The sequence below is a fragment of the Nilaparvata lugens genome, chromosome 9 (assembly GCF_014356525.2).
Source record: "Nilaparvata lugens isolate BPH chromosome 9, ASM1435652v1, whole genome shotgun sequence".
In the NCBI taxonomy this organism is placed as follows: domain Eukaryota; kingdom Metazoa; phylum Arthropoda; class Insecta; order Hemiptera; family Delphacidae; genus Nilaparvata; species Nilaparvata lugens.
In genome coordinates, this window is record NC_052512.1 from 37966143 (window position 1) to 37993658 (window position 27516).

Consider the following 27516-nt stretch of genomic DNA (forward strand, 5'->3'; position numbering starts at 1 on the left):
TCTCTGTTATTCTTTGACCAATCTTAATAAATTAGGTATCATTGGAATCGTGAAAAAATTTGCTAACTTTTTTGTCTCTTGTAAATTTTCTGTAAAATGTACGGTTTTCGAGATATTCGCCATCAAAAATTTAAAATGGCCGCCATTTTGAAAAATTTCAACGAAAAATTTTTTTTTTATTTTTTATAGTTGAGTCTTTTCAGCATAAATATTCATGCCAAATTTCAGATCAATACAACATTTCGTTCTTGAGATAAAAATTTTTAAGTGAAAAAAACAAAATGGCAGCTATAAGGATAACCGCTGAGTTTTGGACACTCCAAATATGACATTTGTAGTCTCCTAGCATCCAGGTACAATACCCTAAAATTCTCGACACTACTTCTGAAACACCCTGTATATTTGTGAAAAAAATAGTAATGTGTTATAATGGAGTATAATACGGGTGTAACTTTTCAAAACTTCCAATTGAATCGCATTCAAGAATTTCTCAGCCTGACATAAATGTCTACATGTGATATTGAAATTCATTTATTAGTCCAGTCAAAAGGTCGTTTTTCGGGAAACAGCCCCAAAATAATTTTTCTCGACGGTTCTATATGTATTTGAAATTTCCTGACACACCAGAGGGCGGCTTCACCCCCAAAACCCCAAAGCTTTTATCATGTATCGGACTCGTTTTAGAAACTCTTGAATAACAGTAAAATCGCCGAAAAAAATTAGAAAATGAAAAATTATAATTTTTCAATTGGCTGTAACTTTTGAACGGTATTGAAATCAGAAGTATGATTCATGGGAGCAAAAAGAGGAGAGAGTTCTTCACAACATGACTACTTTTTGGATTTTCTATCTAAACTTTTTCACAAGAAAAGGAAATTTGAAAATTCAATACTGTGAAAATTTCTCGCATATTCAAAGTTGCGTATCTTGTGAAACACTTCAGATAAAAAATTTCAGATTCGAATTCAGCGCCCCAAAATACATATAGAACCGTTGAGAAAAATGATTTCGGGGCTGTTTCCTGAAAAACGACAATTTGACTGGACTATATATTTGCCATAAAAATTATATATAAATAAATATTCCCAATTTCAATATGACACTACCGGAAAAGAACAACTTGTGCAATTCAATGGGCGAAATCAAATAACAATGCAAATTTCACATATCAATGTGGTACTTATATGATTAATGCTTATCTCAATGCAGTATAAAATGAATGGAAACTTGAGAATTGGATTGATTCAACAATTTAATCTTTCCTGCTTTGTTACAGATGTCTATTTCAAGTTGGCAAATAGCACGAATGTTGTTGAGTCAAAAGTTGTGACAGTAGCCGAAGATGGGTAAGTTTTGGTATTACAGACTTTAATTCAAAACTCTCAATTCGATAGTACAAGTTGGATCAATCAGTAGGCTCATCACTAACTTGAATGTTTCAGGAGTTCACCAATAGTTATCACTGATATTCAATACCAGTTGCCTCCTTCATCAATCTACAGAACAATGGTCCAAGATCATGGATTCAATCTGAGAATAGGTTCAAAGACTGAAGGAGTTATGAGAGCAGATTATGTGGTGTAAGTTTATATAAATGAAAAATTTATAATTGACCGAGCGAAGTGAGGTCTAAGATTCAAGTCGAAGGTTTGGCATTTCTCTTAATGTTTATATGTTGCACATTTACGGCGAAACGCGGTAATAGATTTTCATGAAATTTGGCAGGTATGTTCCTTTTTAATTTGCGCTTTGACGTATATACAAGGTTTTTGAAAATTTTGCATTTCAAGGATAATATAGTCCAGGCAACGAATGCTCAAATACAGGTATAGAGGGAAAAGTTTGGGAAACAATTCCAAACTACACAGCTCTTTTAAGCATAGTAAGAGGATTAACATATCAAAAGTTCTCACGCCTACCTTCTGTGCTAAAGGGGTGGGGTGGTTTGAAAGTACCATTTTTTCATTTTCCGCATATATCTCAGAAACTATGCATCTTATGAACATTTATATTCGGTAAAAAATTGTAGCTTACAAAATTACCAACTAGTTTTGTATGTAACATATTTCCAATACCTCTAATAGTTTCTGAGATATCCGCTCTTGAAGCTGAGATTTTTTTTGAAAAAAACACTCTTGCCTCCAATTTTTTTATCTTTCCGGTCTTATAATTTATGAACGATTGATGAAAAAATCCTTGCTGATTATGAGCTGATAGAGCATCAAATTATCTTCTATTTGATGTATATTTTCACTATTTTACGCATTTCCCTAGGATTGTAGCAGCAGTTTTAATGTTGAAAGTGAAATTTTCTATTCAGCAACAATAGATCAGTTGACAATGGAATTTGGAGGGAATGTTTGGAACACAATTTTCGATTTTGCACCTTTGTTAAGACTAGTTTGAAGGTGAGTATATCAAAAATCCAAACCCCTACATCATGCGCTGAAGGGATGAGGGTGGTTTGAAAGTTGCATTTTTCACTTATTACTTACATGCTCATATCTTGGAAACAATGTATTCTGTTGACATAATCAACTACATAAAAATGAAGCTCGATAAATTTTTGTTAAGAAATTCTCGATAAATCCGATACGTTTCAAGATATACATGTTCTAAAGTGATGTATTTTCGAGAATCCAAATCCCAACTAGAGGGGTGGGCTCTAGCACAGTGGGTAGGGGTGAGGACTTTTTATTATATTTTAATCCTCTTACTATCCTTAAAAGAGTTGTGGAGTTGAAATTGTGTTCCAAACATTTCCCTCTATAATATATCGTTGTCTGGACTATTTGTTTTTCTCACCGAATGAATGTTGCAAAAAACGATTCCGGCTGTTCTGGTTTGATTAAAATAATAATTATCAATAAATTATAAAAATCTGTATTATTACAAGACGATTACCTACTTCTCTTCCAATGGATCTATCTTTTCTTCCTAAATTTAATTTGATTTTTTTTATATAATTTATATTGGAAATATATTATATACTGTGTAACCAATTTTTATTTCATTTACCGTATGTATCTTATACTTTATATAGCCCAATATTTTGATTGTAACACAGCTAATATCAAGAACTGCTCCCACACACGGATGTAATAGTCTATGTGGGTTCCAATACTCATTTTATAATTGTAATTGTGTTGTAAAAATGTTATGATACGTGAATAAATAAATTGAAATTGATTTGATGAATCATGAAAAAGGACGAAGTAGTTGGTAAATTTTTTATTCAATGAACTTTATTGATTTTAAATGATCCATACAACACGTATATCATCAAAAATGATAGGGAGAGAAACGTGGAACTTGATCTGTAAAAAGTGTCGAAGAATATGTTGTATTTAAAATTTGAAGCAGATTGATCATATCTTTCAAAAGTTATAGTCGAACATACATACAAACGGACAACAACTTCGACATTAAGTCAAAAGTGAGAACTCGCTTACGCTAGTCCAATTATTTATTTGATGGCGATCAAAAAATGCATATCACAGTATCCTAGCTCATTGAATTACTATTTGGTACTGTTGACTACTGTGTATAATCACGATATCGGTTCCTACAATGCGATATCAAACTAATATGATAATAATTATCACAGTATTGTTGGTCATTCAATTACTTTCTGGTACTACTTACTATTTGTTAATATTCTGGTTGCTACAGTTGTGAAAAAGATAAAGATGGAAGTGGTAATTATTTGAAGCCTATTTGGCCAGTCATTGAGGTGGGGATTAACGAAATGAATGGGGTGCAGCATGCTCTCGTTAGCGATGATGAACTGATCAACCTATTTACCAGGCGTCATAAATCCTGGTCATGTCAATCACCAAGCAATCAGGTAAATAAAAATTCTAATCTCAGTACCCTTTTAAATAATTTATTCTTCTTTTTTAAATGTTTCCAGTGCAAGTGATTGTGATAAATATTCAGAAGGGAAATCTGAAGGAAGGATTATAAATGTGAAGTCAAACCTGATGGTCATTTGCTAATGAAATCTACCTTTATCAGAACTAGTCTTGAATAATCATCAATTTGTCATCCATCACCCACATTTCCTACTTTTCGAAATATTACATTAAATCCACACTGTATAAAAATATCTTTGTCAATGAGATTTGGAAATAAGAAAGTAAAATTTTCTTGTCTGTAAAATTGTATTAAGAATATTTTTCATCTTGATTTCGCATCATTTAAAATTCCAATTAATATTTATTCAGTCATTTTTACCTGTTCTCTTTGGATATTATTATTGCGAGAACATTCTTATTTGATAATATATATTTTGCTCTCTTAACAGAATGTGAGCTTTACAAGAGCAGAGAGTTTCCTAACATTTACTGTGCCAGTTCACTATGTTGAGTATTATGATGGAGTCGACATATTATGGCCGAAGAGAAGGGAAGATGGATTAGTAAGAGTTGTGGAGGTGAAATTTATTTCAGGCGGAAAAGTCATTCGTTTTGGTAAGTGCAACCACTTTACCCCAATATGTAAGCTATAACTAAACCTAAGGGTGAGGCCACACAGGCAAGGATAAGTGAGCTGATTCATCATATTCAAAAAAATGTGAATGAATAAATTTAATGTGAATGAATAGATGAAATAAATAAATGAAAAAATCGTAAATCTAGTTCTCTTAATCGAACTATTCAGTAGATCGTTGATCTACTGTAGATAGAAAAGTGCGGCATTTGCAGCGTATCTGGCCACTTGCATTCTACTTGATTGAGCCGATTTTGGCGCCGCTTGGAATATCTGCAGAGTAGGCCTACCGGAGTGCTCCTTCTCTAAACTTTAGTCACAATTTTTGAGGTGAGTCAGTCGTGATCTAACACATTCAGTATTGAATGGATTGAGGATTGGAAATCATTAGTGGATTGTGGATTGGCTGATTAATTGGTGACTCTGAAAATTGTCTATTGTTGACGTGGTGGGGGAAAGCGACTACCGCCATCTTGTAGCTCCTGATTCAAGGTCAAGGCGTCTTCTACCCGTAACCGAACGATCTATACTGTTAGTATACAGAGTGTCCCACCAATGTTTTGATAAACAGCCGTTTACCATAGATTCAACTCGACATTTCTGACAAAAAATATTTTGTAAACTTTATTCCTATCGACCTTAGTTTTCGAGATATATAGATTTTTCGGTATTTTCAGAATATGCCCACTTCCGGTCATTAAATACTCAATAACTCGAAAACTACTGGTCGAATCTCAATTTCGAGTGTATTGTTGGAAAAAGAAAAACATTTTTAACAAGATAAATGTAATTTTATTCGTTGTGAGATATTTTGTAGTTTTTATACGGGCTTAAATTTGAAAAATGCTATTCTTCAAATTCAAAGTCAAATTTCAAACCTTTTTTTCTCGATTTTTCTTCGGGTAATCTTCTTCTTCTTCTTCTTCTTCTTCTTCTTCTTCTTTGGCTGTGCCTTATCCCATTTAAATGGGGTCGGCAATTCTTCCTCTTAGTCTGCCTCTCCACAAAGCCCTATCCAATGCTTCCTCTCTCCTCCAACCACTTTCCCGCAAGTCAGCCGCTATCTATCTCCCCACCTCATCCTAGGTCTTCCTCTTCCTCTCACACCATCCAAAACCAAATCCTGCACTCTTCGTCCAACATAATCCTCCTCCCGTCGCTGTACATGCCCAAACCACCTCATCCTTGTCTCCTGCATTTTCTTTCCCAGTGGTCCAAGTTTTACAGTGCCTCTGATCAATTCATTTCTTATTTTATCTCTTCTTGTAACCCCACACATCCATCTTAACATTCTCATCTCAGTCACTTCCATCTTTCATTCCATCTTTCAAATGGGCCATGTTTCTGTTCCATACAGCATGGCTGGCCTCACAACTGATCTATACACTTTTCCCTTCATTTGACAATTCACTCTCTTATCACAAAGAACAACATTCATTTTTCTTCAGTTCATCCATCCACAATTTATTCTATGCTGTATTTCCACATGAAGCCCTCCATCTCTCTGTACACTTGAACCCAGGTACTTAAAACTTGCAACTGGTTGGAGTTGGTTTTCTTCAAGCTGTAAGGGTTGATTTTTCTTCGGGTAATAGTGGTTTCAATATTTTAAAAACTTCTCCATTTCATAAGCTTTCGAATAAGTATAGATTCGACAAGGTAAGTTTCATGATAAAGTGTTCACAACTACTTATATCTGGGATGAACACCTTCAAAATGAGGTAATTCACAAACATCATGCATCAAGTAATGATCCTAAAGGGTAAAATCACCTGATTATTGCATTATTTTCTGTAGCATATAGCCTCAATCCTATATAAAATATAAAGCTGCGTACACATATTCGCGCTTCCAACCAGCACCGAGCACGCTCCTCCCTCGTACCGCCCTCCTTCCGCCCTCGTACCGCCCTCGTACCACCATCGAACCACAGTCGCACCGCCCACGCACCCATCATGAACGTTAGGGAAGATGTTAGATCTTCTCGCGTTCCCCGGTCGAACCACTGTTGCTCGCCGGTCGATCATCAATCGCTCTGCTGGAGTGACGTTCGGTTGCGGAGCAGAGCGAGAGTCTGTACGCACCATTAATCATACACCTTTACAAAATCCGACAAAATTTATCCATAGAATAATAATTCAAAGTAGATGAATGACAGAATTAACAAATCTGGTGTGGCGCACTCACACAACTTTCCTTGCCGTTATGAAAATTGTTCAACTAACGCTAGTGTTCCCGCGCATCTAAATTAGTCTACTATTCGAAGATCTAAGCCAGCTGGTGTGAGGACAATAACACTGCAGACACATGAAGTCTGCTATCTGTTCATAGTGAATGATTTAATAGAGTCAACACTTGCCAACAGTTTGCAAATTGAATAATCTTATTTTCTCGAACTTTGAGCTTATTTCCAATTTTAGGTGAAAATGTTACTGGACATTAATTTTAGAGATTTTCATGCCCAATCTTTTCCACTTGGAATTTTTTGTTTGAATTGTATCTGAAGCCTGATAATTGGGAATCTAAAATCAAACTTTGCATAGATGAGGCGGAGCTCCTGAAATTTTTACAGATCAATCAATTATCAATGAATTTTCTAGGTATAAATTTGATGAAAAACGTTGGAGCCGTTTTTGAGGAAATCGCGAAAAACCCTGTTTTTGAAAACATGTTTCTCATTTTAGCTGCCATCTTGTATTGCATTTGATCGAAATTGTACGTGTCGAATCCTTATAGTGAAAGGACCTTAAGTTCCAAATTGCAAGTTATTCCGTTAATTGGGAGATGAGATATCCTGTACACAGACGCACATACACTGATACACACACACACACACACACACACACACACACACAACACACACACACACACACACACACACACACACACACACACCACACACACACACACACACACACACACACACACACACACACACCACACACACACACACACACACACACACACCACACACACACACACACACACACACACACACACCACACACACACACACACCACACACACACACACACACACACACACACACCACACACACACACACACACACCACACACACACACACACACACCACACACACACCACACACACACCACAACACACACACACACACAACACACACACACACACAACACACACACACACACAGACCAATACCTAAAAACCACTTGTTTGGACTCAAGGGACCTTGAAACGTATAGAAATATAGAAATTTGAGTACATTAATTTTTTTTCGGAAAGCAATACTTTCCTTACCTATGGTAATAGGGCAAGGAAAGTATAAAAACTGATGGTAATCAAGTTAAATATCATGCTGACTGCTTACAGGAATTAAAAATAACCTCTATTTCTGTTCATACGGCTTTTGCTGCCGTTTATCAATTTTCGAGTTGCCCATCTCACTTCGTTGGGCCGTGTCTTCATTACTTTAAACGTCAATTAAATTCTGAGTATCAGTTCCTCTCTGATCTCCACAGGTTCTCTGTAAACTTCACTTTCTACAACCCCACAAAAGTAGAAGTCCATTGGAGTAAAATGAGGTGAGGTGGTGGCCAACTTACGGGTCCGCCTTGGCCAATCCAACGCCCAGCATAATTGTTATCAAGCCACCCACGGACGTTTCTAGCATAATGAGGGAGGCAGCTATCCAACTAGAGCCACATATTCTGCCTCAAATTGAGAGGCACGTCTCCCATCAATTCGTGAAGCTCATTGACCAGGAAGTCCATAAAAACTTCACTATTTATTCTTGCAGGGTAAATGAAAGGTCCATGTATGTGTATTGTGAAAATTTATAGCACCAGTTCTTGTGAATGTACTTTTATCTGTGATCTGTCCATAAAATGTTTGAAACACAATCTTGTGCCAAGATCCAACCATCCAACGGCAAAACAGCATCCTTGAAACGGTATCAGGTTCATTGAACTCTTGAACTGGGGTATCATGAAATGATCGAAAGTTATTGTTCTACAATATTCTTTGAACTATCATTCTTGGAACATCCAACATCCCAATGACCCGCTGGATGCTGGATCGAGGATTCTGCTCGAAATACTTAGAATAAGATTCTCAAAAGCTTCAGAAATTGAGACTGGCCTCAGACCTTGAAACTGATCCTAAACCTTTACCATCTTGACATCTGTCATGTTATGAGATGGGTGTTTTCGGTCAGGAAAACGTCTCCTGTATACTCTCTCTGCCTCTCTTGAATTGCATCCACACTATCTTTACACCAATAACATGTCAAAGTACTCAATCAAGGTAAATTTCATGATGATGAACGCGAACATTCTCTACTAGCCAAAGTTGATACAAATCATGCCAATTAACTGGAAAGCACACTGAAAACTATACTGAAAATGGGCTGAAACATGCACTTCTTGTTATCTTATTCAGGATCTGTGGTACAGGAAATAATGCAAGTTATTGAAAAAATCATATCATTGTAGAATGTTAAAATGTTGATTAAAACTTCTTGTGAATATTGTCAGAGAGAAATCAGGAGTTTTCACCCTTAGGATCATCACTTGATGCATGCTATTTGTGAAATTCCTCATTTTGAAGGTGTTCATTCCAGATATTAGCAGTTTTGAACACTTTTTCATGGAACTAACCCTTTCTAATTTATACTCATTCGAAAACTTATGGAATGAAGGAGTTTTTGGAATATTAAAACCACTTTAATTACCTGGAGAAAAATCGAGCAAAAACAGTTTGAAATTTGACTTTGAATTTGAAGAATAGCGTTTTTCAAATTCAAGCCCTATTAAAAAACTACAAAATATCACACAACAAATAAAATTACATTAGTCTTGTTAGAAATGTTTTTCTCTTTCCAAAAATACCCTTGAAATTAAAATTCGACCAATAGTTTTCGAGTTATTGAGTATTTAATGACCGGAAGTAGGCATATTCTGGAAATATCGGAAAATCGATATATCTCGAAAACTAAGGTCGTTAGGAAAAAAGTTTACTGACATCTTTTGTCAGAAATGTTGCGTAGAACCTATGGTCAACGGCTGTTACAACCTTGGTGGGACACTCTGTAAATACAGAGTGACTCTGGGAACCCTTCAATATATATTATTGAGTATTTAATGACCGGAAGTAGGCATATTCTGGAAATATCGGAAAATCGATATATCTCGAAAACTAAGGTCGTTAGGAAAAAAGTTTACTGACATTTTTTGTCAGAAATGTTGCGTAGAACCTATAGTCAACGGCTGTTACAACCTTGGTGGGACACTCTATAAATACAGAGTGAGTCTGGGAACCCTTCAATATATATTATTGAGTATTTAATGACCGGAAGTAGGCATATTCTGGAAATATCGGAAAATCGATATATCTCGAAAACTAAGGTCGTTAGGAAAAAAGTTTACTGACATTTTTTGTCAGGAATGTTGAGTAGAACCTATGGTCAACGGTTGTTACAACCTTGGTGAGACACTCTGTGAATACAGAGTGAGTCTGGGAACCCTTCAATATATATTAGACTGTTGTAAATATAATACTGTAACTTTCAGGATAAGTTATTGGTCGAATACTTTACCCTTTGACGTATAATTGCATTTCAACACCTACTAAGAGGGTGACTTAGGGGCTGTAAATCGAATATTTTAAATGTAAACACTCATTGTGTAGTACATCATTTTAAAGGCATTTCTAAAACAAGAAAGATGGCATTGATAAAAATGTTCTATGATACTTGTATTCAAAATGGCGGCTGATTGAAGTTTTAGTTTTTAAGGAAATTACTAGGGATTGTAACTGAAATATTTTGAATGTAAACACCGATTGTATGATAATCATTTTAAAGGCCTTTCTGGAACAAGAGAGATGACATCAATAGAAATGTTCTATGATACTTTCATTCAAAATAGCGGCTGATTGAAGTTTTAGTTTCTAGAGAAAGAATTAATAAAGTTCAATCAGCCGCCATTTTTGATAAAAGTATCATATAACATGTTTAATGATGTCATCTTTCACGTTTTGAAAATGCCTTTATAATGATGTATCACACAATGGGTGTTTACATTAAAAATATTTGATTTACAAGCCTTCATTTCCTTAAAAACTAAAACTTCAATCAGCCGCCATTCTGGATACAAGTATCATAGAACATTTTCTTCGATGCCATCTTTCTTGTTTTAAAAAAGACCTTTGAAATGATGTACTACACAATGGGTGCTTACATCTAAAACATTCGAGTTACAACTCCCAAGTCACCCCCTTATGAGGGGTTGAAATTCAGTTGTACGTCAATTTGTATTTGACCAATAACTTATCCTGAGAATTACAGTATCATATCTACAACAGTCTTCAACTTATTGGAGGGTTCCTATAAATATGACTCACTCTGTATACAGTATAGTACTGTTAATATACCTAAATCGTTGGTTCTACCATTCACGTATTGGGCACATGGGAATCCATAGTGAATACAATGAAAAGTCTCTTCTAGGTCACAGTCTCATCAATGTGTATTTTAGAACCTCATTTTTTCATGACAAAATAAATGTTCAGTTGGGCCTAAGCCTCGTACCCATTATTGCTGCAACCTGACTAGAGTTGGAATTACGGGAACTTGTAGAAATGAAAACTGTCTACAACATTTGAACCCGGCAGTTTCTTTACAACAATAGAGCCATCCGATGTGCCACAAAACAAATGTTATTGAAATCAACGATTGATTAGGCCACTCATCTCATCCGCTCTCGAATTCTAACTCTCTTATAAATTAAAATAGAAAGATTCTGATTTGAATCTAGCACCGCCAAATACAATACGCTGAAGTCAGATTTTCTGAAATAGCCAAAAATAAGGGAGTTTTGGATAGTTTTATGAATTTTTGAATTGCTGAAGGTCACCGGAGCTTTGATATAATTAGCGTATATGTAGGGTATGAGATTTTAGCGATGGTAATTCTATTTTGACCTATGATATAATATCATCATTATGAGAGCATTATAGCTTTCAAAGTGCGGCTTCGGCACAATTTCATGATACTTATATCCTATTGGACAAGGAAAGAGGTAAAAGTTATTTGAATTTAAATTTGGATGAGAAGACAGTGGGTTTCATCTTCAAGGCACGTGGAGCTCTTTTAAATTTAAATTTTGGGCGCGGGAGGGAAGAATCTCAATGGCTCTGCTCTATGTGTAATTTGAGGCAAAGAGAAGACATAAAGCATTTCCTAGGAGTATGTCCTGTCTTAGTGGGGTTACGTAAAATGTTTCTGGGGAAGAATGTATCAAATGATATAGAGATGATGGAGTGGTTAAATGGAAAAGAGTGGAGTCTCTTAGCGCGATATGTGGAAAGGGCAGTTAGTATTAGAAATGAAATGATTAGGGAGTTTAATTATTAAATATAAAAAGGAAAATTACTGAGGCATTATAGTAGTATTTATTTCATTTTGTTCAGCTTCATTGATGTATGTGTTCCTTATGTAGCAGGTTCTTTATTTATTTTTTTTCTTTATTTGGTTTCCAATGATAATTGTTTTCACAAAATTTCGAATTTCTTTTGTTTTTGTAGAATGGGCCTACCAACTCTGGCAGACAACCTTTATGGTTATGTCAAGTTTTTTTGTCTCATGTTTTTTATTTAGCACAATCATTATCTTGATTATATAATTTGTAGTCTTATTATTTTTATTTATATTGAATGAAGGCATTTTCTATCTATCTATCTATCTATCATTATGAGAGTAGACATGTGATAAATTCAAAAAAGCTACATCGTTAATAAAATAAATAAACAAGTTAGTTTTCACGAGAAAAGCTAAAAGAATAGAAAGATTAAGAAAATGTAGAATGAGAATGTGTGGAATTAATAAAATTTTTATTGATTTGTATCAGGATAATGATTAAAAGAATAATATTCTACATTTTGGGGATTGGATTGAATTGAACGGGATATCTGAAGTTCTGTGTGAAAAATGTAATATTTAGCAAGGTCGAAAAAGTGTGAATTGCTGAAAATAGCAGAGGAGTTGCATATTGATCTACCTAGTAATCCGAGAGTAGTACAATTAAGTAGATTGATTACTGAATCAGCAGGCTACAACGAAGATTTTATCAAGAATCTGTTGGAGAGAGTAAGGACAGATAGAGAAAATGATAAAGTACGAGAACGAGAACGTGAGGAAAAGGAACGAGAAGAGAGACGAGAACAAAGGGGCACGAGAACGAGAGAAAAAGGAAAAGGAACGAGAAGAGAGAATATTGGCTTTACAACTTGAGCAGCAATTGGAATTGAAAAAAATAGAGTTGGAAGCAGGAAGGAATAATGCGGCCATTTCAATAGTAAGTAGAAATAATGATTTTTTGAAACTTATGACACGATTCAACATGGATAATGATATAAGCATCTATTTGACCTTATTTGAAAGACAAATTAATAGACACAAATATAACCAAACAGGACTGGGTCACGTATCTAATGGCACTCTTGCCACTAGAAATAGTCAATATCATTACAAGAGAGCCTGATCCACTTAAAAAAAAATAAAAAGTTTATTGCTCAAACGATTCAAGCTTAGTCCGGAGAAATTCCGACAAAAATTTGCTTTTGATAGAAAAGAGAGTTCCTCTCGTGGCGAGATTTTGCTTTTGAACTCAAAAACTTTTTTAATGAATGGATAGAAGGATTACAAGTGAATGACAACGGAAGCCTAAAAGAGTTAATTTATTGTAGTTGATCAGATTAGACGAAGAATACCAAACGAAACTCGTGAGAATCTAATTGATGATCTACCTAAAATCGTGAAGACAGAAGAACTTATGAATAAGTTAGATGATTACGAAGCAACAAGACATACTTTTAGAAGAGAATGCATCAGTCGTGAAATTTTGAATTCAGTTGATTCTGTTTCTGTACCTCAAATATTAAATCAGGAAATGAAAAAAGTGCCGATAGAAATAATTAGATTATTTACCTTTATCATATAGATGTGGTTTAAAAAGAAAGAAATCTTGATCTTAATCATATAGAAGATCTTTCAATTTGTAATACTATACAGTCTTGTAAGAAAGAACTTACGAATGTAAAAACTAAATTGGAATCAAATATTAGCACTTGTAATGTGAAATTAGATAGATCAACTAAGAAGAGCAACACAATCAAAAGAAATAAATCGAAAATAAATATGCAAGGATCAACAATACCCAAATACTTCAGAATAATAGAATAAAAATTATGAGCATTCCTAGTTTAGAGAGCGAGAGCTTAATCAACATAATTAAAATAATTTCGAAGAGTATTGATTTTGCCGATTTGCCCTAAATGAGAACACAATCAATCGATGCTACCGAATGCCATCTCGGAGCTCGAAGGTTATTTCTCCTATTATATTGAAATTCAACAACGAATCAGACAAGAGAGGATTCCTACTGTATCATCGGCGCGGAAGTCATCTGAGATTCTGAAGACTGGGCTGCTGGGTATGGAACCTAATAAACCAATTTTTGTTCATGAACTGATGTCACCCTATTTTTATTCGCTATTCAAATGTGCAAAGGATTTTCGATCAAGAGGTGAGCACACCTCTGTGTGTGTATGTTAAGGTTAAGTATGTGTGGTTAAGGAATAACGAGCTGCTAATTAAGAAATCAAACTCAAATAAAACCATTCAAATCAGATATGCCGAGGACATAGGTGCTTTGGTTGGGGATAATCCTGAGTACTCGAGAGACGATTTGAAATGTTGAAGGATTGTGTAATGTGTTTATTTTATTCTGTGTAACTTATGTTTGTTCTATTTAGTGAAGCCTTGAGGACAAGCCAATTCGTCGGTATGGCCGAGTGAAGGATATGAGATTTTAGCGATGGTAATTCTATTTTGACGTATGATATAATTAATTGTAAAGAACTGACAATGCTAAAAATAAAATGAAAATATAAATGAAATGAATATACTGTTGAACTGAACTTTACTTGAGCATTAATGATTAATCGTAAAACAAGATATCAAACTTTCAGTCTGAAGGGTTGCCAAGGCAACGAATGATAATGATATTGAAGCCATGAAGGGGATTCCCTTCACACCCCCCACCGTTCAAAAAAGAACTATAATTGTTCCTTCGTCTCAAATTATATGGCGAGGCTCTTATGATGGTTTGATCCCTACCCCCGGGCACATAAGATGGGTCATCCTCCTCCGACTCTGGCACTTCCTACTCCAGGTTGTCTTCCTCCTCCCGTTCATCAATAACTTCTTCAGCACGTCACTGGAACTTAGTCTCTCCTCATCCTCGGGTTTGAAGCAAGGTTTCAAGCGGTTGACGTGAACGTTGATCTGGCGACCATCGGGCAAGATCACCATATAGTTCACTGGGGACATCTTCTTACTCACATCAAATGGTCCCACCCAAGGGAGATGGAATTTACTCGATTCTCCAGGCTTTACTACGGAATTGTGCAGATAAACTGTATCTCCAGCTTCAAATTCTCTTGGTTTTCTGCCTTTATTAGCGGTTATAAGCCGTTTATCTGCTGCTTCCGAGGAATTCTTGACAGCTTGTTGATAAGTCTCACCCAGTCTCATTTCCAATGTTTTCGAATGCTCTCCTACTGAACAACGAACGCTTTAGGCCGGTTACAGAGCTCGACCGACCGTCAGTGCGTATGAACCATCCTGACCGTACGCATCGATGAATCAGTTTTACACATTCAGAGCTCGACAGACCGTCTGTGCGTATGCACCATCCTGACCATACATCAGTTTTCCTGACTCACGAAATGGACGCCATTACAGATTGTTATTGCAGCTTATTATCTTCGTAAACGAAAGATTAGAAGACGTAGGTATCAAGTTCACCCGATGGTCGCCCAAAGAGCATTCAAAAGGGAATTTAGTACCATTATATAAATCATTGCTTGAGGTGAAGATACATTTTTGAACTACCTACCACAGAATGTCCATCAGAAATTTTGATGAGCTATTTCGAGCATGTATCACCATTGGGAATACTTGCAGTCACTTCAAGCTACAGATCAAATAAATGTAGATGATATTAATAATGTATGATTTTTTCAATAAAAAATTCAGAAATGATTGAAGAAATGTATAGAAAAAAATTCAAATATGACACTTTTTATTGAATTCCCTCATTATGCTATTCAATTCAATATCAGCTGATTGTCGGGCGGAGGTGTCAGCACATTGGTTATATTGCGATCAGGCTACTGATCAGTACAGCTCTGAAAGCTTCTATTTGTTTCAATAGCGTGTCAGTCGACCTATGGAACGGATGCGCACGAGCTCGACCGATGGTCTTTGTAGGCTGTATAAAACACATGGTCTTGACCGTGCGCATGCGTGCTGCCAGTCATGCTCTGTACAGATACATGGAATATCTATGGAAAAGGCAAGCGCGACTGATGTATGCACTGACGGTCGGTCGAGCTCTGTAACCTGCCTTAGGTCGTTAAGTATGAGTTGATTGACAGGTAACACCATTCCATGACCCCGACATAGAAAGAATGGGGAATACCCTGTTGAAGAATGAGGAACTGAATTATAAGCCATTAGAGCATAAGGCAGCCAGTTGTCCCAGTCACTACCATCTCGTTGGACAAAGTGAGCCATGCTTTCATTGAGGGTGCGATGTAACCTCTCTATTCTCCCATTGCCTTCTGGGTGGTATGCAGTGGTCTGAATTTTTGCTATTCCCAGCTGGTTACATACTTCCACAAATAGCTTCGACAAGAAGTTTTTGCCTTGAACTGTCATCAGTCGAGTTGGTACACCATGTTTAGATATTGTTCGGGATTGAGGATATTGAAGGAATAAAGGAAGTAGAGAATAAGACTGTATTAAAATGGAGGACCAGAGGAAGGGTGAGGATACCACAAAACGCAATGTGGGGATAAAAATAATGAAATTTATAAATGATTTTAATTACCTTGATATTGTTCCTTTTCACCATATGTAGTTGAAGCGTTGGTTTGTTGGTGTGGCTACCAACAAATCGTCGATGATGAATGTCTTGAAGCACTTTTAGGTATCTCGCTATTCGCGGTAAAAGGTCGGAAATGAGGTGGAACAATATTGCGGGAAGGATTGAGGTATGAGTTACGGTTTGTCATGGCCGGTATAATAATATATCATAGTAAGAATTACTAAAACGTGGGAGGAGAGAATTGTAGACTACAATTTCATTAATGAAAGAATTCTCACTATCAAATTCAAGTATGATCGTGGCCACCTAGTGATAATAGGAGTCGACGCACCTGAAGAGGGAAAGGATGAAGAAACTGTCACATTTTATGACGAACTACAAAAAGAATTAGAGAAGTATAAGAAATATGGGGTGGTAATAATGGGAGATCTCAATGCAAGAGTTGGAGTAGAACCAATCAACAATGTAGTCGGAACTTTTGGTGAAAATGTGAAGAACAGAAATGGAGACAGCCTTAGAGAATTCTCAACTTTTAATGAATTGAAAATTATGAATACTTTCTTCCGGAAGAAAGAAATACACAAGTTTACATGGGCAGCACGTGGAACAAGATCTTTAATAAACTACATGATAGCTAATCAAAATATAGCAAGACAGATTACTGATGTGAATGTGCTCCGTGGCTTCGATATCTTTTCAGACCACTATCTAGTTGTTGGTAAAATTGATTTGTTTACACGATGGAAGAAAACCCATACAAAAAAGGAATCAAACAATACAAATAGAGACGAAGTTTTCAAAGTGTATCTATTGGAGGAAGATAGTATCAGGCATCTCTATCAACAACGCATAAATTCCTACATCCAGGACACTCCAACGGAAGAAGATATTGAAACTGAATGGAACAATATTAAAAATATAATAGTAAGAAGTGCGAATGAGGCTGTTGGTAAGAAAAGGAGATATAGAAGTCGGAAAGGTTTAAAGATTTGGACAAATGAGATAGAGGAAGCAATTAATGAGAAAAATAAAACATACCAGAAATATTTGGGAAATCAAAATGAACAAAACAGGGCCATATATCGAGTTGCAAGAAATAAAGCCTCAAGAATTGTGAAAAAAGCTCATCAGGAAGCATGGGAAAAATTTATAACAACCATTGAACATGATCTACATGGACGTCAGTCATTGGCATACAAAGTTATGAAAGTTTTGAATAAGAGTGAAAGAGACATGGTGAAAACTGATTGTATTGGAACTGACGAATGGATTAAACATTACAAAGAGCTTTGGTGTGAAGAAGTAGAGCCAAATAGGTTGGAGGCCATATGTGAGAACTGCTGTATTGATCCAATTACAATAGAAGAGCTATTAAATGCCTTGAAAAGCACAAAAAATAGGAAAGCCCCAGGTTTGAATGGGGTAAATATGGAACTGTTGAAGTATGGAGGAATCCTTCTACACCATAGAATACTACATCTTTTCAATATGTGCTGGAAACAACACCAAGTACCAAAAGAGTGGTTGCAGTCCCTGGTTATATCCCTATTCAAAAAAGGAAGTAGAGCAGATCCTCAAAATTATAGAGGTATCAGTCTTCTGGATACAACATACAAAGTCTATGCCAGAATTCTAAACGATAGATTGAAAATAATCACTGATGTACTTCTCCTGGAAGAACAGATGGGCTTCCGAAAAGGTAGGTCATGCACTGATGCAGTTTTCGCTTTGAATCAAATTATATCAAAACGAAGAGAATATAATCTAGAGACACACTTAGCTTTTATAGACTTCACAAAGGCTTTTGATTCAGTAAATCGCAACTTACTATGGTCAATTCTGGATTCGAGAGGATATCCCAAGCATATAATTCAATCTTTGCAGAGCCTATATGTAAAAACGACTATACGTTTACAAGTAAAGGACGGTTTGAGTAAGGTCATTGATATAACAAGGGTGTAAGGCAAGGATGCTGTATATCTCCGACATTATTTAATATTTACGTGGACGACATGTTACGAACATGGAAAAATTTGGCTGACTCAGGTATACAGTTATCAGCCCATACATCTGTTAACTCAATCATGTATGCAGATGACCTCACAATAATTCAAGAGAATGAGGACGCCTTACAGAAAGCGATGTTTATGCTGGACAGAGTTTCTCAGAAATATAATTTAAAGATATCAGCTAAGAAAACAAAATCAATGGCTTTCAAAGGTAAATATCCATCCAGAACCAAGATAGAATTGAATGGGAAGATAATAGAACAGGTGAAAAATTTCAATTATCTTGGCAATGATGTAACCTATGATACGGATAAAGATATTCATAACAAAGTATCAAAGTTCCAACGAATATGTGGCAATATTCATAGAAACCTCAAAAATAAAACAAGGCAGGATACTAGAATCAAATTCTTCAATACCATCGCTGTACCAACGCTGCTTTACGGAAGTGAGAATTGGATCCACACACGTAGAGTAGACAGCAAGATTCAAGCTGCAGAAATGAGGTTTCTAAGAAGTGTGTTTGGCTGCACTAGAGCAGATAGAATCAGAAATGAGGAGATAAGAAGAGTTTTATCTGTTACACCTTTACATGGAAAAATCATTCAAAACAGAATAAATTGGTGCAGTCATTTGAATAGAATGCCTCCTGGACGAATACCTTTGGAGGCTAAATGCTATAAACCTACTGGGAAAAGAGACGTGGGAAGACCGAGGAAAAGATGGGTGCCGGAACAGGTTCTTTAACAAACCTAATCCTTGAAGTGAAGAAGAAGAAGAAGAAGAGTAAGAATTAAATGAGGTTTTTCACAATACTGGTAATAATAATAAGAGGTTATAACGAGAGTGGTTTAAGCGAGAGCGGTTTAGAAGTTTTTCCTGACAGTCACTTACTACGAATGCAAAAACAGGGATGCGTCCACTGAATGCATGTGCTAGATTACAAAGAAAGGGTAACTGGGCAACCACAAGTAATTAACTGAGGGCTGGTGGCAAATTACAAACTAGCTTAGGATTCTCAAGCTACAATAAAATGATGATACTAAATTCAAAACAGATATGATTTGTGTAACCAAGGCTCTGGCAATTGATTCAGCAGTTTGGTTTAGTAGTGGGAGGGCTTCTGCAAACCTGGTAAAGTGGTCTATGGAACTCACATAGTAATGATTTCCATGAGTGCTTGTTGGCAAGGGACCAACCACATCCATTGACACTAATTCCATTGAATAAGTTGGTTCATAGGCTTTTTCCAAGGGCATTTTCAAGGCACACAGAGTTTTATGTATAGCACAATAATTGTGGCATTGTCTTACATATTGTTCAACCTCTCTTCCCATTCCAGGCCAGTAGTATTGTTGTTTAACCCTAAGGAGGGTTCTTTAAATGCTGGAATGTCCAGCCCAAGGAGTCTCGTGACAAAGTCTCATAACTATTTTTCTCAGAGAGGAAGGTACTGCCACCCTCCAATGCAACGGTTCACTTTGGCCTCCTGTCCACAGGATTGTATCATGTTTGACAATTCCATTACCATTTCTCGACAGACAACAGCACCATTTATCCTTCTGCTGCTGCTCATGGAGCTTTTTATCATCAAACTTTTGAATTGTGACTTCTCCTACTCTTCTACTCAGTGCGTCTGCATTAGCATGGTTCTTTCCAGGTATGTGATTAACTTCATAATCAAATTCTTCAAGCCTCACGGCCCATCTTGTAAGTCGGGATGAAGGATCCCTCAAACTTAGCATCCAACGCAGTGCATCATGGTCGGTTACCAAAGAAAATTCTCTCCCTAGCAAATAACACCTGAATTGACGTGTTGCCCACACTACTGCCAGCAACTCCCTTTCAATAGTAGAATAGTTTTTCTCTGCTGGATTCAATTGGCGACTTGCATATGCCACTGGTCTCTCTCCCTCATCTGTCTGCTGAGAAAGCACAGCTCCTATTGCTGTTCCAGAAGCATCAGTAGCAAGGATAATTATTTTTTAAAGTCAGGAAAGATTAACACACAGTTCGAACAAAGAATTTCCTTCAAATTCTGGAACGAATTCTCTTGTTTTGGACCCTACTCAAAGGGCACCTCCTTCTAAGTCAACTCAGTTTATGGCTGTGCAATTCATGCAAAATCTGGAACAAACCGTCAATAATAACCAAAAAGTCCAAGTACTCTTCTTGCTTCTTGAATATTTGATGGTCATGGATAATTCTTCACAGCTTCAACTTTTGCAGGGTCTGGTTTCACTCCATCTGAAGTTACTAGGTGTCTCAAATATTTCACAGTTTGCTTTGCAAAGTCACATTTCTCCAAATTCACATTTAGATTTACCTTTTTAAATATTTTTAGTGAATTTTCCAGTCTTTTTGCATGTTTCTCGATGGTTTCAATCAAAATTATCACATCATCCAGGTAAACTAAGCATTCAATTCCTTCTATCTCTGCCAATAGATTATCCATTCAATCCATCAACCTCTGGAAGGTAGCTGGAGCCCCAGTAAGTCAAAATGCCATTTTTTTGTATCCACAGTGTCCCCCTACTGTTGTAAATGCTGTCTTCTCTCGGTCATTCTCTGGTATGGGGATCTAAAGGTAGTCACTTCGAAGATCCAAAGTGGTAAAGTACTGGCATTTTCCCAGACTTTTAAAAGGTCTCATTTATCAAGGGTAGTGGGTAGGCATCTGCCATATTGATTTGATTAAGAGCTCGAAAATCTGTGTAGAAATGGTATTATTTAACACTTCCATCTGTGGTATTTTTCCTTACCAAAGGTGCACTCCAGGGGCTGGTGGAAGGAACTCCCGTTTTAAGCATTCCAGTTATACGTTTTTCGCCACAATGCACAGAAAGCGGCTGTTTTCCAGTCCCTGGTAGATTTGAAACACCTTGTTTGCAGACGAATCTCGTCTGACGTCAGAAAAGGGTTTCTTTTCCGGTCTACGCCAGAAAGTTGTCTCTTTCCAGCCGCTCATGGAAGTCTGTAGTTAATAAGTCATCCGCTAGATCGGGCGAGTGTCCACTTCCTTCATCAGCTGAAGTCGCCATGATTTCAGTTCGAGTTTCAAATCAAACTAATTCGCTTCGCAACCAGTTTTATTCAATAATTTATTGTTGATTAGCGCATTCCAAATTTTCAAAAATGCTTGAAGATGATGATGCCTGTGATATTCCAAGTGAAATTTCAAAAGAATCTGAAATCCTGACTGCAAATCTTCTACCACTAAAATCAAGAGATAGGTATGATAACAAGTATTCTTTATTTTGTATTCTTTATTTATTTTGTCAGCAATACCTGTAGTGTGGTGAAAAATAACGTTCGCACCACAGGCAAAAATGTTTTTCCGGCTCTCAATCTTTTCTAGTCCTCGGCCTACGGCCTTGGACTTGAAACCGATTTCGAGCCGGAAAAATCTCATTTCCTGCTCTAGGTGCGAAATATACTATTTCAACAACTGGTCTTAGATTGAATGGAACCCTGTAAGGTATTTTTGTGATAGGTTGATTTTCATTAGTTGGGATACGGTCACAGTATACATACAGTATTGAAACTTGGCTAGTACCCTGATGCCTAAATCTGCCATCTTGTTAGGAAGCGCCGCATTGTAATAGTATTGATGGTGGGTTCGGATCACTTTAATGATCTGGATCAATTGATCTCATTCACTGCCACGAGCCAATCAGAAGACCAGGATTGGAACTTTCCAGTGTCACGTGACGTGTATAGTACTTGCATCATGTAAAAAGCATTGGTTAGATTACAAGTTTCCATTCTGTACCTATTCTGTGATACGGTGCTGTACATTGACACTACAGTCCTCTAGTTCTGGCTCTTCAAAAACATGAGAATAATGTTGTAGCACTGCTCCTAAAATCTTGGCATCACTTGAAGAAAGGTGAACCAGTTTGTCTTGAAATTCCAGTTTAAGCTTCTCATCAGTTTTATTCAACGTTGCTACATGAATATCTGGTTCAACATTTTGGATAAATTCTGCTTGTCCCATCAACTGTTTCCGATGAATAAAGATTGTACTTGGAGTCAGATTCACCACACTCATCACTGTCTGTCCATGATTCAGTTCATGTATACTTCAACCAATCTGTAGACCTGAGGGGAGAGGGATGGGCTCAATAAGTACATCTTCCTTGTGAATCTCCTGGTTTGATGTTACTTCTGTAAGCATTTCTGGCTGAGCAACACATGACTAAGTGGATGAACTCCAAAGGTGAACTCTTCTGTTTTCTTAGATTTATAACCCTCTTAAGCCTCAACCTTTAATGTGGATGTGAGTTCAGGTTTTCATCTCCCCTTTTTATTTTTCTGTTGTACGATTCCCAACTCTGCCTCCTGGTTTACTGTCTGAGTGCTCCTTTCCATTTGTCTGCTTCATTGGTCACAATGATTGTCTTTTGTTTGGTCTTGTGGCTATGTATACTACATTGATTGTTCTTATTAATTTTGACATAATTCTATTGGCGAACTGTTGATTCAATACCGTTCTGTTCTGAACAACACCTCCTTTGCTGTCCTTCAATCAAGTTATCTTCCTCACACATAGATACCATCTTTGTTCCTTTTCTTATACTTACAGTTTCAGCATAAAATCCTTGCAGAGTAACATCACCATTACAAGCATCAGTCACAGCTCCCAACTTATCCAGTACATCCAGGCCTATCAATCCATCTCCATATAAGAATAGAATAAGAATAAGAATGTTTATTTCGCCAAAATTACATAATAGTTACAAAACATGAATGATTTGGCACAGCCAGCAAAGTTAAACTTGTGCGCTAGCTTTGAGTTCATAAAGCAAACAGTACGAAGTAGCCTATAGCAATACTGAAAAGTGGAAAAAAATATATACCTATGTGATAAATATTATAGTAATGCTTCTTATAAATAATACAATGATAAGAATTGAATAATTTCGTGTTAAAACCAATTATACAGGTGATAACCAAAAACAAGTCATACAGCCTACATTTAAATCTTCTAAATGCAAACTAATGAAGAAGAATACAATAAAAAATGAAATTTTCAGTTGTGAGCACATCCCAGTGCTTAATCAATTTTCATAAATAATACAAAAGATAGAAAGACATTCAAAACTCAAAAGAATCATGAATAGATTTATTAACATTTAGGCATTGTAAAATATATATTCTGCTCAACCCATACATTTATTTCCTTGATAGGTGCTTTAGTAATTTTTGAATTAATTAGTTTTATCGGAATTTTGTTTGAAAATATATTGCAAAGATAGGTGAATTGGTGTCGACAAACTACTAGTTTTATTAAGTTGATATTGAAATTATTTAATGCTAATGAATGAGTTTGGTACGGTATATTTCTAATTTCTAGATTACTTCTATTCTCATTTAAGTGCAAAACAATCCTAGTTACATACATCTGTCTTAGTGTGGGAACACTTAATTCTTCAAAAAGTTTCTTGCTTGGGTATTGTCTTGGTTTACCCAGTGCTGCCCTTATAAGATGCTTTTGTAGTGTGAAGACTTTATCAAAGTGACAATCATTTGCACCACCCCAAGCTTCAATTGCATATTGAAACAGCGAGTGGGCATACGCAAAATAAATTGATCTCTTTACATCCAGGTCTTTCAATTGATTTACTTTGTAGAAACTATAAATAAGAAATTTAAGTTTAGAAGATAGGTAATTCATATGAGTATCCCATTTCAAATATCTATCCATCATCACTCCCAAATATTTTATAGAATTAACTTTTTCAATTTGTTGGCACAAACAGTTCAACCCATCATTCAAGCAGTGAGGATCAGAGTGCATTTCCAAATGCAATGAGTCCTCAGGTTGACCTGCTAGTGTCGGAGAAAAGGTGATATACTTTGTTTTTTTTAAGTTAACAGTTAGAATATGATTATCCATCCAATTCTTCATAATTTTTAAACCCTCATTAGCAGATTGGTATACTTGGCGCCAGGATTCACCCGAAAAAATTGAGGCTGTATCATCAGCAAATGAAATTTGGGTACAATGTGGTATTTTTAATTTTAGAGCATTGTTCAAGTAGATCAAAAATAATACCGGGGACAGAACTGTACCCTGCGGTAGACCAAAACTAGATGATTGATCTGTAACTGATGTACCATTCAAGTTTAATGTTTGTTTTCTGTCCTGAAGGTAGCTTTTCAGAAGTTCATTACATAAGCCTCTTATCCCACAATTATTTAATTTCTTCAATAAAATGCTATGAGGGACGGTATCAAACGCTTTTGCTAGATCTAAGAATACAGCCAATATTTTTTGTTTAGAGTTGAAGTTTTCATCTATCAATTCAGTTAGGAGGATAACTGCATCAGTTGTAGACTTTCCATGCTGAAAACCAAATTTGAAAACCAAATTGATTTTTCTCTAGGAAATTTTTGATGTCTAGGTAATTTAACATTCTTTTTTTAATAATCTTTTCCATAATTTTAGAGAAGCTATTCAAAATACTAATGGGTCGGTAATTTTCTGGATTTGCCTTATCACCACTCTTGTACAATGCAATAATTTTTGCAGATTTAATCGCCCTCGGAAAATAACCCACTGAAAAACATCTATTTATGATATGTTCTAATGGGAGAACAATATGTTCACTTATTAATTTGACACAATGAGTACCGATACCATCTACCCCTGGAGAAGCACCATTTTTCAGTTCTCTGATTACTTCTAAAATTTCGTTTACACAAGTTGGGCTCAGGAACATGCTATCTACTGGAGGTGCATTTAATGATTGTGGTATTTCAATATTGTTTACAGAGTCCAATAATTTTTTTGCATGTTCAACTCCTACATTCACAAAATAATTATTTAAAATTTTGGATCAATTTTAGGCTCTTGATATACTTTCTCTTTTCCCATCAATTCAGAAATACACTCCCATCTTTTCTTGGAATTGTTTTTATACTCTGCAAATTTGTTGTTGTGATAATCATTCTTTGCTTTTCTTATTAATGAGTTAAAAATACTCCTATAATTTATGTAGTCTTGTTTAAGTTTAATATTGAACGGTTGTTTATTCAGTTTAATATGCATTTCATCCCTTTTACGAATGACTGAAATCAAACTAGGAGTAATCCATTTTTTCAAGGGTCTGTTTTTGTGTGAATAATTAACAGTTTCTGTGCATTTATTAATAATTTCATTTAAGGTGTCAATATCATCGGTAAAATTGTCATAAATCTCATCCCAACCCTGAGTTTCAAGATCTAATTTTAGTTTATCAAAATTAATTCTAGTTATTGTCTTACTGGGGATAGTTTTAGAATTGGAATCATGGTCTTTTTGTCTGATATGGAAAACAATTCTATAATGATCCGTGATATTTGATTGTAAAATCGCACCTAGCACATCCACAAACTTTATTGATCCACTTTTAAAAAATATGTGATCTATACAGCTGTTAACTTGCCCATTGACATTATTGAAAGATCTCGTATATTTATTTACGTATGATTTGAATCCATTTAATTGCAATACACTTAGGTACTCATTAGTCAGATAATTTAGATTGTTTTCATCCATTATATTAATATTTATATCTCCCATTACAATGACCGATAAATCCTTACTAATATTCTGCAGATACAAATCTAAACTTAGCAAAAAGGCATTTATTTCTAAAGAAGGAGATCTATAAAGTGCAATCAACTGATAATATGAATTATTGAAATAAAATTTGATTATAATTGAGTTAACGTTGTCTAGTTCTACATCAATATTCTGAAAATCAATATCTTTGCTCACAAATACACATAATCCATCACTTCTTGTGAATCAATTATTTCTATTTACAACAGAGTAACCCTCTATATTGAAAACAAATTCAGAGTCTTCACTAATCCATGTTTCGGATAATATTATAATTTCAAATTTAGTTTCACAATTGTTTAAGTAATAGATGAATTCATCAAAATTCTTTTTGATAGACCTAATATTCATATGAATTATATTCACGTGATAAGAGTTGGCAGTTCTATAGCTTGAAAAATCCTCTATTAGCACTGTATCATAACTATCACAAATAAATTGATTTTCATTAAGGTCCTCAAACGGCATAGGAAATCAAATAAGGTACAAAAATAGGAGTCCTCAATAGGAGTCGTTGACACTGGATTTATAGAGAGTTCAAATCCTCCTTACAACTTATTATAATTGCCGGCTGGTTGGAGTCTTTGCGGACAAAGACCTTGTCTTTTTTCGACCACATGTATTTGTAGCCCTTTTGTAAGGCGACACCTCGTACCTGATGGAGTAGTTGAAGAAGGGGCGCTGGCAGCGGTGACAAGTGTTGATAAGCAAATACTTTGCCATCAGGAAGCGATTTATTTGTAGATCTTGTCGGAATTTGATTTGTCCTTGTATGTCATTTTTTTGAAATCCGCTAGCCAAGACTCTTTGTCCTGTCTGCGGACGAATTTCACTACTATTGGTTGAATATTGTTTTTAGCTTTATTGTTGTTGGGGAGCCTGTGTGCGATGCTCAAGTCCTTTGAAGTTAGCTGGCTACTAATCGCAGCTGATATACAATTGAAAATCTCATAGATTGACTCATTCTTTGTTTCAGGAATTCCGGATATAATCAAATTGTCTCTACGCGTATATTCATGGATAGAAGCCAACTCCGATTTCAATTCAACATTTTCACCCTTCAATAAATTATTTTCATTTTTGAGTTCCTCTACCTTATTCCCAAAAGCAGACAGTTTATTTTTGAAATCATCAAATTCGTTAGAAATGAACTCAATTGAATTCTTAATCTCACTGAATTCTTGTTTGATTGGAGATAGCTCCGCCTGAATTATTTCTCTAACAATTTTACCGATAGCTTCAAGGTCAGCTTGGGTTAGCGATAGCGAAAGTGAAGCACTGCTACTCTTACCGTCCGAAGCTTGTTGAGATATTTTATCGGTGGTTGATAAGACCGTTGACGTTGTCGAACTTGTACCGGTATTAACTGACTTGCAATTTTTACAATTACACTTCGATTTTGTTTCAGCCGACATTTTTCGGAAAGTAGATTCTTTTAAATTTTGACACTCGAAGTGATAATCAATTTTACAACGACAGCA

General features: G+C 35.8%; 1 protein-coding gene across 1 annotated transcript in view; it reads left to right on the forward strand.

Moving 5' to 3' along the window:
• Positions 1-27516, forward strand: part of LOC111044275 — a 277601-nt gene that overhangs the window by 65709 nt on the left and 184376 nt on the right. Inside the window, exons 3-6 of the mRNA XM_039435828.1 lie at positions 1277-1346; positions 1443-1580; positions 3673-3847; positions 4307-4472. Coding sequence (XP_039291762.1) covers positions 1277-1346; positions 1443-1580; positions 3673-3847; positions 4307-4472 — 549 coding nt within the window. The remainder of the gene's footprint in view (positions 1-1276; positions 1347-1442; positions 1581-3672; positions 3848-4306; positions 4473-27516) is intronic.